The sequence below is a fragment of the Anas platyrhynchos genome, chromosome 23, assembly GCF_047663525.1.
Source record: "Anas platyrhynchos isolate ZD024472 breed Pekin duck chromosome 23, IASCAAS_PekinDuck_T2T, whole genome shotgun sequence".
NCBI lineage: Eukaryota > Metazoa > Chordata > Aves > Anseriformes > Anatidae > Anas > Anas platyrhynchos.
Genome location: NC_092609.1, coordinates 5,275,544 through 5,292,617, shown reverse-complemented (window position 1 = coordinate 5,292,617; position 17,074 = coordinate 5,275,544). Strand labels below are relative to the sequence as shown.

General features: G+C 46.2%; 1 protein-coding gene across 27 annotated transcripts in view; it reads left to right on the top strand.

Annotated features, from left to right (window-relative positions):
- The first annotated feature begins 6,055 nt into the window (after positions 1–6,055).
- Positions 6,056–17,074, top strand: part of AAK1 (AP2 associated kinase 1) — an 89,589-nt gene continuing 78,570 nt past the window's right edge. For 4 of the 27 annotated variants that reach the window (XM_038167073.2, XM_038167074.2, XM_038167075.2 and 1 more), the window contains exons 1-2: positions 6,057–6,357; positions 6,478–6,812. In XM_038167073.2, the coding sequence (XP_038023001.1) occupies positions 6,650–6,812 (163 nt within the window). In that variant the 5' untranslated portion in view covers positions 6,057–6,357; positions 6,478–6,649. Of the gene's footprint in view, positions 6,358–6,477; positions 6,813–17,074 lie in introns of all 27 variants that reach the window. The other 23 variants (XM_038167078.2, XM_038167082.2, XM_038167076.2 and 20 more) reach the window with 17 other exon arrangements.

Genomic DNA, 17,074 nt, shown 5'->3' with positions numbered 1-17,074 from the left:
AAGTGCATTTAAAACAAAAGACCAGTTAGACATAGTGATCTACATGCCTTAGAAAATAAAATACAAGGGGACGCTTCAATGGGCAGCCATATGGAAAAGACAGGAATCCTCCTGTTTTAAGTGTGCTTCATTTACAAGATTTTTCAGACAGGGTGGTTTGAGGACTCTGCAGGCAGGCCCACAAGGCCCAGACCCACAAGAGAGGATCCCAAATGCTATCACAATGCACAGTAGTGGCAACCATAACAGTGCCTTCTCAGGTGTTACAGTATTCAATGCTTTTCACATTGTTGTCTCAAAGCATCTGCTGTGATGATACTGTTCAAGCAATACCCCCACACTCTGCTGCTCTCTTGCACAGAAATTTAAGGTTGCACTTGGCCATAATCCCAGTCTACTCTTCGCTTTTATTAACTGAAGCTATAAATGGCAGGGAAGGCAAACAGGCCTACGTCATTGGTTGTCTGACAGCTTCATCAGCTGCCTTTGTAAATGAATGCCATCCAGGAGTGGACTGCAGTCAGCAAGCACCTCTATAGTCAAGTTGTGAAGATGATGAGGCCTTAGTGGGCTGGCACTTTAGCCTTCAAAAGAGCCCCTTTTAGTCATGCAAGAAGTCTCTTGCTCTTCATTCTAGCTGCTCCTGTTTTCTCACTGTCCACCATTCTAGCTGGACTGGGGAAAACAAGTCTGTTTTAACTTCCCCAGTAGAGTTGAAGGTACAGGCTGTGACAGAAGACATGCAGGAGTCTTCACATCATCTAGGGCTGCCTGGCTTTGATAAGCCATTCCCATTACTTGCTGAGAATAAATCACCTTGTATGGATACAGTTCAGTCAAAATTAAACTGCTTGTTGTGATACAGCCTAGTTACATTAAATACAAAGATATATTAGACCACTATAATTGCATCCACATTGCAGGTGGTACAAATACAAGTATTTTGCCTCGAACAAATGCCCACTATCAAGACTAACTGGTAACATTTAAGTTACAGGCCTTAAGACCTTTGTGAGCTCCATGGAGAGACAGTCAGTCAGGGAAACCCTTAATGCCAGTGTGGGAGCTGTAGTTTATTTGTGGGACAGCCTCTGGGAAAGGCCCTAGAGCTCCAAGCTATAAACTAATAAACCATTGCTTCCAGCAGCCTTAAATGCATTATCAAACCTAAGTCTTATCTAATGGATTTAATGAATGTTTACTTCAATTAGTATACATACTGTCCTGAAGAAGAAATTAATAGCTTTTTTTTTTTTTATTCCCCTTAAATAATACCCGTCCCATAAGGCTTTACCTTACTTAGCTGCTTTGTAACTTGGCTATACCCCGGCTCCAGGGAAAAGAAACAGATCATAGAAAAGATTGTCATAGACTGCCCAGCTGAGGGGGACTTCTAAAACATACATTGTCCTGTGGGGTATTAAGATAGAAACTCACTGGCTGATACAATGCTTAGAGTGGAGAAAGAACAATTTTTAAGACCAGAGCTGCTCCACAAGAGAAAACAAGGTAGAATAAAAGATGATGGCTGCACTATAGGTAAGCACACAAACAGGACCCAGTCCTTCAGCACCTACACAACAGTAGCAGCAACCAGTTTCATCAACCACCCAGTAATAATCAGAGAAAGCAAGAGCAAAACCTACCAAGGAAATTTAGTGAGACATCCTGAGAGACAGCCCTACTTGAAACATGAGCCCAAAGCTCACGCTGCGAAGTTGAAAGAGAGACCCAGAGCCATAACTACCCACAAGCACCTCAAAAGAATGAGCCTCCTAGGCCAACGCTGAAATGGAGGTCACAGTTGATGAGCAAAAGGTGCTGGGTAGAGGGCCAGGTGAGATTGGCTGGGGCAATGAAGGCCTGAGGACACTCAGGACCCTGACTCTTGAAACCCAGCAGGTAAATCCCTTTTCAGTGAGAGCTTAATCTGCAACTTTTGTCTTGATGTAATTATACCTGTTCTAATCAATAGCATTTATTTGTAGTGCAAAGTCATATTCCTTGAGAAACATAGCTCTTTTTTGACCTGGTGGTCAACTGTATTGATTGATGTAAGCAGAATCAATCCACACTATGTATAGTATTGCACCAAACATGCATGAGCCTTCAGATGTCAATTAGTTTAATTATTTCCATGAGTTTCTACTTTATATAAACCATTACTGCTATTAACAGTGGTGAAAGATATTGATGTCTAGTGGTAGATAGTATAACTGTCACCAGCCTTGGTGAATATATCTTGCAGGAGTAAGCAGAAACATAAAAAAAACAAACATAATTCTCAAAGAGGTAATGTTTCAATGTAATCTCCAAAGTCTTCCTTCTCACCTTTTTTGTTCTTCTAGAGAATTCTGAACTTAGCCAACTATCTCCATGATTCTTGAGAGTTGACCTTTTCCTGGGGATGGTAAATAAAAGTGGTATCTAATGCTTGGTCGTCCTGGCAGTGTTTGTGGACCACTAAAGAAAACCTTTGGATTTTAGAAAATACAGACAAAAAGACAGAAAGAGACTGATAGAAGAGCAGGTCTGCTACTTTTTAACTGGTGGGAATCTCAACAGAAAGGTTTTGTAGTAAATGTGAGAGGTTAAGGGAACATCCCTATAGAGATAAAAGTCATAGAATGGGAAAAATTAGTTATTATGCATTGATTAGAAGAAAAAAAAAAAAAGGCCATTACCTTGTAAATCTCTTCTTTCTGCCTCTCTTCATGAAGACCTGAGTTTGCCAAAATCCTCTTGCTGTGAGCTTTGCTGTATGCAGCAAAATTGCCACTCAGAGGCATTAGACAAGCATATAACATAGGAGGACTCCATAACTTAAGCGTTAAGGCAAGAAGAAAGGTGAAATTATTAAAACTCATTACCTTTTGTAAATTGCTACTTGTCTTTTTGTCATATGCCACTGCTGTAAACCAAAATAATGTAGATTTCAGTGAGGATTACAACTCTGGTGGGGATTGTTGTATATAACTAAGCACACAAAGCTGAGCATGCTTTCCTGCCTTGTTGTCATTTCTAGAGATATCCAGAAGAGGTCAATGTTTCCTAGCTTTTTGGTTACTCACATTAAACATTTTCAAACGTATGTTTTTGTTTAGTAAATGCTGAGTTGCCTGGAAAGTTTCATCAGAAAGGAAGCAGCAGTATTAATGTGCTTCTTCCTGGGGATTTGAATGTATTTTATTAGCAGTATAAGGGGAACCAGGGATCAGAGAGACAATATGCAGGCAAATAACTGCCGACCACATCATCAGGACTCAAATATTTTAAAATCAACGTTATGGGATTTTAGCTAAATTTTGGTTTTAGAATTGACAGTATTAAGCTGAAATTGTTTTCTGCAGACAGTAAAGCAAAGCTATGAGGACACTGGAGTAGCTCCAGGCATACACAGGAGAAGTGCTAGACCACATCTCTGCTGGCTTCTGATTAGCTTTTCAACTTAAAGCTTTTGAGCACAGCTCTCTCTGATCCCTATGAAGGTCACTGGAATTGCAGCAGTGCAGCTGAGCCTCGTGATTTCTGGAGTAAAGGATGTTATCAGCATCTGCAACTGAGGATAGCCTTCTGCTGTACTCTTGCTCCCCAAATGATCAGTAAGATTTGTGTGCCAGTAAGAAGAATGTCAGGGCCCCATAGTCAGCAGTGCATCTGCAGGTTTTTTGCATGGCAGTAGGTTTATCTTGAAATGACTCATTTCCCTATGCTATTCAGAAATGTCGGGGGGGGGGGGGGGGATTTTTAGTTCTGCAGAGTTCCCAGGAGTCACTAATTATAGCAGTCATTTTGCATTGGATATTTTACTTCCATCTTAATAGATGTCTGGGGATGTTTCACAGGTTAGAGTAATTCAAAAAAAAATCATATTTCATCTGAAGAAAAGGGGAAGTGAATCTTCTGTATTGACCACTGTCAACTCATCATAGAGCCTCAAATCACAGCTGAACATAGTTTAATGAAGACTAAAGCCTATTAAATAAAAAAGGACTGTTTTCATATTTGTGTTAGCTGACTGGCCGAAGCTATTGCAGTTCCAAACACGTGGGCCTAGAGCATCTTTTAAATGACACCTGGGAATCGTGTATAGATAGGAAGTACTAGACAGCACCCTACAAACTATGGGTGAATGACAATAGTTAAGGAAGCCTTTGGGGTCTATAGTCAGCTTGTAGAGCATTACATACAAGAACACCTGAAAGTAAAGATGACAGGAGAGGTGCAGAGTTAACCACAATGAAGAGGTGTGTTGGCTCAGCAGAGAAGCAACTGTATGGTGATGCATTTTTAGATCTGTGCATCACTGCATGCTAAGTACTATTACCAGCAAATTTCCTTGCTTATTCTGATGGCCACTTGCACAATAATAGCATCTTAGATATCTTCATACACTGTGGGGAAAACAATTTGGTCCATTTAGAACATGTAGATCCAGTCTTGTCACTGCTTCTGGAGGCTTGTGCCCAAAGGCCTGCTCACTCATGCAAGGTAGCAATGCAGGAAAAAGGAATGTGCAAAGCCTGTAATTATTCTCACATGCATATTGCTTCCCAACATAATCTCCAGGGTCTTTCAGTTACACAGTTGTTTTCATTAAGCTCTCTTATTTAAGACAAAATACAGGGTAAACATTTTTGCCCTCCCGCAGTAACCAGCGCCTGCCTAGCCTATCCCCTTGGGACAGGAGCTTGTCAGCAGGATGGCTGTAGTTATTACCATAATACCGGAAATAAGTGTCATGAGGAAAATGCAAATGTATTTTGGTTTCCTTTTCTGTCCCACACTTTTTGCCCCAGTCACAGAGGAGGAATGAGAGCCTTGCTTTCACAGAAACATTCTTTTCACAGCCACGCATTCCTCAGGTTTTTGTATTCCACGTTGCAGGCTGGTAAAACCATTTTTTTCTATTTTCATATTTCCCTTGGATGTTTGAAATCCCAGCTCTGGCCTTTCTAGCTAACACATGAAAAGCAGAGGAGATGGCTGCTGCAGATGCCATAGGCTGCAAAACCTGCATCTCTCTTGATTTCTAAGAGAAAGAATCCAAACTGTGCTTACAGAAAGCTTCACATGATTCAAGCTAAACTCGCCGTTCTCTGAAGCCTCACTCAAGGTTTTGGGGTCTTCAGAACAGCTGCTTTGCTGCTTATGAACATTTTGCTGCAAGTCTGTAAACTGTTCAAGGTACTGGAGCAGGAAGGGGGAGAAAGGTGTAATCTGATACTAAATCCAAAGCCAAGTCCTAAAGCATGCACGTTGACCAGCTAAAGCCAGCAAGTTTTGGGTGCATGCAGGATGTTTTGCATACTGTGTCCTGAAGGGAACCCAGAGCCCGCAAAGCAGCCCTGCGAGGAGCAGGGTCTCTGTCAAATTTCCAGACTGAGAGGAAAGGGGGGACTGGGTGAACACCTGATATGGGCAAAGTGGAGAAGCAGCTTCAGGTCAGGCTTCACAAAAATCAACCCCTGAGTTTAAAACTAAGCTTTGAGCTTTTGTGTGTGTGTACAGATGAAGCATCCCTTTTCTTTCGTTCTTATTTCCTTTCTTCGAAAAATCTTTGTTCCCAAGCAGGTTACAGGCTGGGGCTAGGGATATGTTTTTTATTGTAACATTCTACTGAAGGTTTGCCAATTAGGTGCCAGCAGGGCCTGCAAGAAGACCAGCCTTGCGCTTTAGGAGCCGTGCCAGCAGGAAGCTTTTGTTATTCTGACATTAAGACGGCAAGTTTAAGCGCAGTATTTCGAAAATAAATCTAAATAGTGGTGAGTAACGGGCAGATCCACCACACGCTCGTCGGCTCCCTCGCGGTCCCACCCAACCATGACCCCCCGCCCCCGGCCAGAGCCTGTCGGGAGTTGTAGTCCCCGCCGCGCCTGGGAGGGCCGGGGAGGCTCCCGCTGGAACTACGACTCCCAAGATGCCGCGCGGCGGCGCGGGCCGCGGCCATTACAGCTCCCCCCTCCCCGGCTGAAGGGCCCCTCGTCCTCCGCCGCGCTACGGGGACGACGGCGGAGGCCGCGCGGGAGGGGGAGGGCGGCGGGGCCGGGCCGGGCCGGGCCGTACCGTGTCGGGCCGGGCCGGGCCGTGCCCGCTGTGCTGGCGGGGGCGGTGCTCCCGCCGGCGGCCGGGACTTCCTGTGACGGCCCATTTCCTGCGCGGATGGGGCCGGCGGGGGGCGGTTGCGGCGGGGTCGGCCCCTGACGGGCTCGGTGGCCGCCAGGCAGCGATGCGGGTCCCGGGCCCTGCCGGCAGGCGGCCCCCGCCGTGAGCCGCCCCGCGGGGAGCCGCTGGGCTGCGGCAGGCCGGCCGGCCGGCGCTGCGGGGTGCATGGGGGCGCCCCCCGCCCGCAGAGAGGTACCGCGGGGTAGGGGGGGGGCGGCCCTGGCAGCCGGGGGCGGCGGGGCACCGGGCCGGGCCGGGCCGTGGGGATAACGCCCGTGTCCCGCCCCCACCCCCCACCCCCTGGTTTTGCAGGTGTGACTCCTCCGGAGGACGGCGCTCGGCCCCGCAAGGCCAGCGGCCCCGGAGCCCCGCGGCCGGGTTCCAGGAGCGGAAAATAAAAAAAATAAAATAAAAATCAGGAGGGGGCGCGGGACCCTGAGGAGAGCATCGCCCCCCTTCCCAGGCGGCTGCTGCCTCCCGAGAGATGAAGAAGTTTTTCGACTCGCGTCGGGAGCAGGGCGGCTCTGGCCCCGGGTCGGGCACCAGCGGCGGCGGCGGCGGCAGCGGAGGCCCAGGCAGCGGCTACATCGGCAGGGTGTTCAGCATCGGCCGCCACCAGGTGACGGTGGACGAGGTGCTGGCCGAAGGTAGGAGCCCGGTGCCCTCTGCAGAGCGCCCTGCCGCGCCTCTCGGCCCTCCCTCTCTGCCTCGCAGAGCCGGGAAGGCTTCGGCCTTTCCCGGCACCCCACCTCCCCCTGCGTCCTCGTCTCCCCTCGTATTTGATTGTCCTTGACAGGCGTGCGGGCCCGTGGCATCTGCAGCTGGCGTTTCTGGTCTTCCCATGCATAAGTCCTGTGTGCATTCGCTGGACTTCTAGTTGTTCGTTGTTTGTGTTTTTTTTTTTTTTTTTTAATGCTTTAGGAACTGCAGAGACTTCAGGAGTTAATGGTTTCCCACCTTGAAACTGTGAGGCTTTTTTTTTTTTTTTCCCAAGTCTTTGGTGGAGAAGAAGGTACAGTAAGTAAAGCAGTGGTCTTCCCTCTAACTTTCTTCAACCAAGCCCCTTCATTCCTACCTTAAGCAGATAGGAAAAATACCCTGGAGTAAATTCCTTGTATATATTTGGCAAGCGCATACGTTGAGTAGAGCTAGCTGTGATCTGGGATGAGGGATTGCTGTTTGTGTGGGGTTTCTGTAGGGGAAATGGTGATCACAACTGCATTAAAAAAAATACAGAACTAAAAATGAATAGTATGAATTATAAAACTCTTACGTGTACAGTCCTTGCTGTGCAACAAGCTGGTGGTATTATTAATACTTGTTTATTTGTAATCAGCACTACTGCTTTAACTGTCATTTTACATTTAATTTGTTTGGACTACAGGGAATCTTATTAATGTCTCTGGCTGGTAACCTTAGCCTCGACCTTCAGAAAAATGTTGGCCTCTGTAGACCTGCTCCTGGTCCATCTATTGTACAGCATCCTTTGCAATTTCAGTCAAAACCTGTTTTGTTTTGATCTTGTAATTGTGAAGGAGAGGGTAGCTGCTCTATGAGAGCTGAGTGGGAGGACCTGTGTTGGCTTTTACAGAAAGAACTCTAAAATAGAAAAGGAACTCAATGTATGCTGTATGTGTTCAGGTTTGTGAAAAAAGTCACCTCAGTGTAGAAGGAAATAGATCTGTAACTGTCTTTCAGATAGGTTTTGGTGCATGCTGAGCTGAGGGGAGCATCAAAAACAGCCCTTCAATGAATAATTACAGTGATTTTTTTTTTTTTCCTGACTTGAAATTTGAAATATGGCTTTACCTTGGCTGATACTTGTAAGGCCTTAGGAGTTTAGGAGCTAGACAAGCTAAACCTGAGATGCTCTCAGTCTGTGTTTTTTTTTTGTTGTTTTTTTTTTTAAATGCAGTCTGGCCTCATCCTGATAACATGGGAAAGTGGAGACTTTTTTTTTTTTTTGCTGATGAATAATCAGTTGGCAGGTTCTGCCCGGGTGCTGATGGCACCAGGAGGTGTGTGTGTGTGTCACTGGGCTCTCTCCTGCCTGGCACGCCCAAGCCACAGCCAGCAGAGGTGCTGAGGGGGTGGCACAGATTGTGTGGGCAAAGGGCTGCGGTGTGGATGTGCCGGCCCTCTGTGCCTGCGAGGGCTTCTTCCTGTGACTCCTGTGGACCTGCCTGGCCTGTGGGATAGAGCATGGCCTAGCGTTGACTACAGCGACTGGATCTGCTTGTGCACGCTGAACGAGGAGCAGCAGTCCTGTAAAGTGGATGTTAAGTTCTCCTTTCCTGACCATGCTATAAGGCAAAAGACTCTGTGAAATGTGCTGAGCAGTTATTTTCCTCACAGTGAGACTTCTGGTACAGGCAGTCCAAAATCCCTTTGAGTGGTGAATGAAGCCTCCAAGGAGACAAGAGCAAGGTGGCTAATAGGTTTGCAGGTTGTCACCTTTTGAAGGAAATGGAGGGGCAAGTTCCATTTCCTTCATAGGTTATCTCAGGAGTCAACATGGGTTGTAAGTGCTGTAGCTTTACATACCGCTTGCCTTATGGTATAGCTGTCTGTGTTCCCCAAGTGCTTGTTAAAAAAGAGAAGGAAAAAAATAACTTTCATTGACTCAGCTAGAGATCTGGGGATCTCTCACGCAACCAGGCCCCTGGACTGTTGAGGCCTGTATCCTTGGTTGGAAAACTGTTCTGTATGTGCAGTGAATTCTGGTGGTTCAGCAGGATTGAAAAGGCAACTTGTGAGGTCTTGGCTATTTCTGCTAAAAGGAAAAGTCTCTTGGGAAGCACTTCCGAGGAAGATTATCCTACCTGGGAAAGACACATCCTTCATCACTGGTGTTTTAGAAGGGAGAGGATGGGCCTGTGTTCTGGTGCAGTGTGTGAAGTATAGATAGTAAATGAGATGTAGAAATGAATTAAAAGAAGGATTCTATGTTATAGGGATGGATGGTATGGGGGAGAGCAAGTAAGCTAATGAACTGGCTGAACCGGGACTTCTGGAATGAAAGTGTTGGTATTTACCTCGATATGCCAAAGCTGTGACCAGTCACCCTCAATTGTGCTGAGCAACCCTGCTGAAGAAGACTGCTCCCAGGCCCAGGATGGGCATCTTAATGCAGGCACTGTGATGTGTGCCAGATGACAGATGTCTCCATGTGTTCGTAGTCTCTTGCGTAGATTCCCCACAATATCCGATGCAGTTAGCTGCACCCACCCCACCCCTTAAAATAGTTGTGTCTGGATGCTTGCTTTCCTGGGTGGTGAGGAACAAGTCAAGGACCTTCCTTCTGGAAGGAACTGGATGAGAATGATATAAAAGGAACTTGAGCAATTGTTTGTCTGTTGTGTTATAATACTATCTATCTGTATAAACTCTCTTGCAGTGCATTGCAGTAGGTGATTCTTGGTTGAGTCTCTGTAGTTGTATTCCTTTAATCCACATAATAGTATGAATAATCTCTCGAAAAATTACTGCCAAAGTTTTTATGAGGATTAACTGCTGTGGGAGGTCAGTACTGCTGGCCTTGGAGATCTGCAAGGCCATGGTTAAAGGCGACAGACAACATAAGCATGGTGCTGCAGAGGAGCTGAAGGGGTTATTACTGATTTTAATGTGACTTGTGTTTCACCCAGCCCTGAGGTGAATGCCCAGGAGGCGTTTGAGGATGTGGGTGCATCAGGCTACTATCTTGCTGTTTTCTTTATGAAAAGAATCCAAAACAGTGTGATCATGTTGGTTTCTGCCTGTGTTTAAAAAAACAAAACAAAAAACAGCACACTGGAGCTAGGAGGAGGAGGGTGTCTGTGATGAGTGGGGACCAGGGCAGTGGAAACATTTAAAAGGATGTCAGAAATCAGGAATCTAGGAGTCTGTGGGATGTGCATGTGTGGCAGGAGTACCGTAAGCCATGTATGCTTATCTGAGCCTAAACAAGTGCAGTGGAGATTGAGTGTCCTGTTTTGGGGGTCTGTGTTTTTGCATTGCTTTGCATACCTGTAAGATTGTAGCAGAGTGCTGAATTGATCCAAGGTATGTAAGCATTGACAGATTTTTTTTTTTTTTTTTTTTTCAGATACTTGTGAGTGTGTGCTGTTAGCTAATGTATGTTTCAAAGCATTCAGCGGCGGATACTACAAACCAATGTAAAATAAACTTAAATTTGTCAACTGTATTTTTTACTTTGTTTTAAAGAAATTATGAAGGTTTCATTGTGGCGTGATTTAGCAGGTCTGGAGACCAAAGTGTACATGAAGAGCTTGGTAAGGCTGTGAATGCACGAGCTATGTCTGATGGGGGAAGGTGACCCCAGGAGCTGCCTATTTTGTGTGCTTGGGCTAACTGCAGAGGGCTTCTGCTGGCTGCTGCCTGCCTTACACCCAGTACACCCTTTCCCTGAACTTCTTGTGGTATGCATCATAACATAACATGAAGTCACTGACATCCTTTAAAATTACATGTGAGCTTCTTCTGAAATAACTTCAACTTTCAAACAAGCTCCATCCAAGAAAAAATTTGCAAATTTATGTGAGCCTCAACCCAATTCGTCTGTGGTTGGGTTCAAGGCATCACTTGCAAAGTGTGTTTTGTCGGTTACTGCTTTCTGTTTTCTGCCAAGTGCCAACTACTAGTCAGCTGACCACTGACATTTGGATTAGGAATTAACTATTCTATTCATATTACTCTCTTGGAATGGGATGCTTTGTTTTCCCTTGCTCTTCCTGTATACCTCATGAAGCAGGGCATATATGCTGTGCTCTGCACTGGTAGATATGGTGTTGGTCCTGCTGTCTCCTAGTAATTTTTTTCTTTTTTTTTTTTTTGAGAGAGAGCAAGCCAGGCAAACTGATGAAGAATCCAAAGTGAGTTGCTGGGTAAATATCAAGGTATCCCAAGTGCTTTGGTGCTTTATCAGCACAGCTTTTGCTAGGGGTGGAGTGTGTGCTATGTCCTTAGCTTTAACCAGGAAGAAAAAGAAAGTGGGTGGATTTAACTGTGTAAAAAGTTGTACAGCCTAGAAACTTGCATTGTCTGTGTTCATTTCTAGGTTTTATGCAACACACCTGTGAAAGGGTCTGGGATTCTATACAGGGATGACTAGTGTCTTAGATAGCAGCTCTATTAGCTAAAATCATGTGTACTGGCTGTGTTAGACCAGCACAGCTATGGGAGTCAAGTTTCCTTCAGTCTTCTTCTCTGGAAGGTTTTTCCATGGAAAAAAATGAGTTTCTAATTGAAGGTTTCCTGCAACAGCCTTACGAGACTGTCAGATAGGAGACAGCTTAGATTTGGGGTTCTGGTGGGGTGAAAATAAAAGCTTAAACTATCACAGAAAGTTTATCACAGAATCTCTAGGTTGGAAGAGACCTCAAGATCATCGAGTCCAACCTCAAATGCAGCTGGGATCTTGCAGAAGAGTTCTGGTAGCTGTATCTGAAGAGGCTACTAACCTCTGCTTGCAACCCCAGCAGCAATAGTTTGGATCCAAGAAGAACAGGTACTCCCATAACGTTTTTATTGTGTACAGGCCTTCTTCCCTATTGTCCTGGAGCCGTCGATAGTTGAAGAGAGCAGGTGGTAGGTTATAAATGTGCTGAAGGCAAGCTGGAATCCACTTTGGGTTTAGCACTTGCTGCCTTTCAAGCTCACACACCTGCATTAATCATCCCTAATAGGGGGCAGAACTGATTAGGTGCTGCGCGCTTGTGTTAAGAATGGAAGCTGCTTCCTTTGAAGATTTTTTTTTCAGTGAAACTGAAGCATCAGAGAGATTGTACCCATTGAACAGCAGCTTGCCAGCTGCAGGACTTGCTGCTGCTCTTCTGGAAAGCCACAACTGATTTGACTGGGTTTATACTGTTTACTTGTGTTTCCCATGTGGAAGGGAACAGGAAGTCTCTGAGGAGAAACATGCCGTAAGCAAGCTGGGTTTATAGAATTCTCTTTTGATGGTGAGGGGTAACTGAAGAAATTAGTTTCCTGGGAAAGGATTCCTCCATTCTTGGATGGGGGTGAGAGAGGGATGTCTCTGTGGCAATAAGATATTAGATCAAATCCTGGCTGCTGTACTTTTTTGATAGTAGGAACGATGCTGCCAGCAATTTATAAGTACAAGGAAGAGAGGTGGAAAGGCCTAACTGCAACACAGTTGCAAGGTATTTTCTCTCATTTCTGGATTTCTGTCATTACGGCAACTTTCCTTTTTTCCTCTTGTGGGAGGTACAGGAATTGCTGCTTAGTGAAGTGAAGGTTATTGATAGCTGTCTATAGTACGATGCAGTAGAATGAAGTTTAGAATCACATAGAACAACTCTGCTTGGAAGGGACCTTGCAAACCATCTAGTTCCAACCTCCCAGCCATGCAGGAATGTCACCCGCTAGATAAGTTGCCCAAGGCCTCCTACAACCTGGCCTCCAACACCTCCAGTGATGGGGCATCCCCAGCTCCTCTGGGCAACCTGTTCCAGTGCTTCACCGCTTTCTGAGTGAAGAATTTCTTCCTTATGTCCGATCAAGATCTTCCCGCTTTTAGTTTAAATCCATCCCCCCTTGTCCTGTCAATGTCTGCCCAAGCAAATATGAAAGCAGAGGAGAGCTGCCACAGCTCCTCTAATATTAGGATCTCTTATCACACTGTTGCCAAAGTATCTGAGCTCTGGCACAGCCTTCAAAAATGTCCTTCCATTCCTTTCAGGGCTGCTGGGAAGTATTATACTGAGATATGAAGGTGAAGCAATGCAGAGTATGCGTGGCCAAGTCAGGAACTGATCTCTGGCCTTCCAGATTGAGTGCTTTAATTGCAGTCTGTGTTTTCTCTCAAGTGCTGCCTCTGTGTGTTTTCGATGGGTGTGCTCTTGGCACACGTGATTTTGGGCATAAATTTATGCTTGCTCTGTGGCAGAACCCATACTGACATCAGGACCCCAGGCCATGTGTCACAGGATTCGATTAAAGACTTTTTTGGAACAGAGTCTCATTGCATCTGGTTTGCTTCATGACTTTGCAGAAACAAATTACGTACCAGTGATGGGTGATCTCATAGATTAAAACAAACAAAAAAGCCATCAGCAGCTGGGTACCCTGAGCAGAGACTTTGCATGCCTATATATCCACCTCAGTGTTGAGCCAGATGCTGGTGCTATGAAGAGGACAGGTAGATCTGTTTTTGATTTGTTTGCTGTTAGGAACATGCAGATTTTATCTCTTATTTGATGTTCATAGGGCTGCAAAAAGGAAGAGACACCAAAATCTGCCTGTGTGCATTTGAAAATGCCATCTAGCATGCTACTCTGGAAGGTGTGATAGTAAAATATACGGTTTTATGAAGGTATATAAATGCACAGCTGTTATTCAGACCCTGAAACTTTAGCTTGTCTGCTTTACTTCTGTAAGATAAGCGATGCTTGCGAAGTTGATGTACGCTTTGCTGCACAACTCAAATGATGGCAGTAAAATAAAGTCAAAGCTTGTCCCTTAAAGAAGTGCAGAATGCCCCGTGCAAAGTGTGATATGGCATGGTGTGTGCAGGTGTTCCCTGAATGTCAGCTGATGTTCAAAGTGTCAGCATGAGCAAAATGAACCTTCGGTTTGATGTGTACCCATCCTGGTGGCTTTATTGCCATCCTGGTGGCTTTATTGCCATCCTGGCTTGCACATGGAAGCTGTTAAAATGTGGGAATGAGAGTGATATCAATCTCAGGCTTTCGAAGAGTAATACTTAAAAATGAACAGAAGTAATGAGGGCTTGTGAGAATAAGGGCTTACCCAGAGGAGGGCTACTAAGATGATGAGAGGACTGGAGCACCTGTTGTACGAGGACAGGCTGAGAGAACTGGGCCTGTTTAGCCTGGAAAAGAGGAGGCTGCGGGGAGACTTCATCAATGTATATACATATCTGAGGGGAGGGTGCTGAGAGAGTGGATCCGGTCTCTTTTCAGTTGTGCCCAGCGACAGGACGAGAGGCAACGGGCACAAACTGAAGCACAGGAGGTTCCAGCTCAGTATGAGAGGGCACTTCTTTACTGGGACAGTGCTCTGGGACAGGCTGCCCAGAGAGGCTGTGGAATCTCCTTCTCTGGAGACATTCAAAACCTGCCTGGATGCCATCCTGCACAATGTGCTCTAGGTGATCCTGCCGGCAGGGGGGTTGGACTAGTTGATCTTCCGAGGTCCCTTCCAACCTTGGCTGTTCTGTGCTTCTGAGAAGCGCATGAAGGTACAGGCCTATTGCTTCATGTGCCTTCACTGCGTGGCCTACCTGAGAAGTCAGTGATGCTTTGGTTACCTGTCATGACCCTCTGAAGGATTAATTGCCTCTGACTTGTACTTCAGTAATAAAGACTTCATACGTTATTTTGTTGCTGCTTTAAAGGAGTGGGGGGAATGGATAGGAAATCCCTGCCTTATAACTGCAGTGCCTTCATGTGGAGGCTTTTGTGGCTGCTGTTGACTCTGGGTCTGTGGCCTGATAACTCTCCTCATGATCTGTGGCAGGAAGTATTTAATACCAGGGAATGTGTGAGTCAGTATATCTTTCACAAAGTTACGTTTTTAAGAACTAAATATCCTTTTAAGTTATGAGAAGCATATGTGAAAGCATGTATGTGTGCTGTGGTGGTTCTACCTGCTTTCCACCACAACCTCTCTCTCAATCTCCCTCCTCTAAGGGAAAGTGGGAGAAAATATGTTGGAGAGGGTTCTAGGGTTGAGATAAGGACGGGGAGAGCATTCCAGAATTATCGTCACAGGCAAAACAAACTCAGCATAGGAAAATTAATAAAATTTATTACTTATTACTAACAAGCTAGAGCAGTGAGAAATTACAAGCAAACTAAAACCACCTTCTCCTCATCCACCCTCTTCTATGTCCTCCCCCTGAGCAGTGCAGGGGAACAGGGACTGGGGGCTGTGGTCTGTTCCTAACACTTCATCTTTGCTGTTCCTTCTGGGTCACTCTCTGCCCCTGTTCCAAACTGGAGTCCGTCCCACAGGTTACAGTCCTTCCTAAACTGATCCTGTGCAGGCTTTCTACAGGCAACAGCTCTTCAAAAACTGATCCAAATAGAGGTCTGTGCCACAGGGTCCATCCATCAGGAGCACACTGCTCCAACCTGGGTCCCCCATGGGCAGCAGCTCCTGCTGGGTCACATGTGTGGTCTCCTGTCTACTGCATGCAGTCCATCCTAGGGACTGCTCCTGTTGGGGTTTTCCCCAGGCCGCAGCTTCCTTCAGGGCACATCCACCTGCTCCGCTGTGGGCTCTTCCACGTGCTGCAGCGTGGAGATCTGCTCCATGTGGGACCCATGGGCTGCAGGGGCACAGCCTGCTCCACCAGGGGCCTTGTCACAGGGGACTTCTGCTCCGGCGCCTGGAGCACCTCCTGCGCTCCTTCTGCACAGACCTTGGTGGCTGCAGGGAGCTTTCTCACTCCTCCCTGTCCCAGCTGCTCTTGTTCAGCAGGTTTTTTCCCTTTCTTACAGAGGCTCTCACGCAGGCGCTGCCACCATCGCTTTTTGGCTCAGCTCTGGGCAGCAGTGGGTCTCTTTGGAGTCCTCTGGAACCAGCCTGTATCTAACATGGGGCAGCTGCTGTATTCTCATCACAGAGGACACCCCTGCAGCCCCCTGCTACCAGAACCTGTCCACGTAAACTCAGTACATCTGTATACACTTGCACATTAACACCCTTGCCTTTCTTTTTCAGCTGGATATCGAGGCACATCTTGTTAGGCAGGCATATGCAGGGCATGCAGAGAGTGAATAACAAACGGCACTGTGAGATTCAGCACAAATAGACGAGCTGTTGGGTGGAGGGAAAAGGCAGTGGGATGTTTCTGGGGAGAGATTTGGGTTAAGGGCAGAGATACAGGATGGTTCGGTGGCTGGGAGAGAAATATTCTTTCCATGTAGGATCCCTGTTGCTTTGACTAGTGTTCTGCAAATGTCCCATTAGGTAATGTACCTGCTTGAGAGGTGTCTGCCATACTCATCTGATGCCTGTGTGACGTAGTTCCCACCTTGTGGTGCAGGCGGTGTCAGCAGGATGCTCATAACCGTGTTGGGGAGTAGGTGGTCCAGAGACCAGCTGATGTGCACTGCATACTGCCAGAAATTTCAGCAAGCTCATCTTGCAAAGCTGGGTGTTCTGACCCACTCTCATTAGTGGCTGCGTATTCATGACAGCCCTGTTACGAATAAGTGAATTCAGACATGTGTAAGATGACACAAGAAGCCAGACCCAGTAGTCACCTGCTCTCTTCTTTGGTTGTGCTTGTGAGGGGAATTAAAATGCATCACAGAGCACTGGTGTGTGGAGTGTGGAATAGCAAAGGGTAAAGGAGAGGCAGTATGGCAGAGAGAAAGGGAAGGGACAGTACAGACTTGGGTCAGACTTGGTACTGGGGTGCCTTGAGTGTGTTTTCCTGAAAGTCAGAGCCTTCTTTTGGCCTTTATGTGTGGCTTTTACCATAGGAGGTGTTCTTACAGGTAGATGATTGATACATGAATGTACCTTTCCGTTTCTCTACCTGATTACCAGTTGCGGTTTGAACTGTTGTGCTCTCTCTGCTCTTCAGAGAATGTAAGGGTCTCCGTGTACTAGGTATCATTCAACTGTGGTTCTGTGCATGGTTGTTCCCCTTCTCTTCTCTGCAAAGTAGACTAACAGATGATAAAAGAAAGGTTTAACAAAGTATTTTACAAATGAGAAACCGAAGCCCATGAAGACATCTTGATTTGATAAGGGCTACGCAGGCAAGCAGTGACAAAGCCTTGTATTAAATGCAAATGTAACTCCTTGTCTGGTTCTTTAACCACAGTGTCGTTAATATTCATGACTGCATAGAATTGAGGAATTTTTATCATGGATTAGGGCCTGGTGTGACATACTGCAGACACAG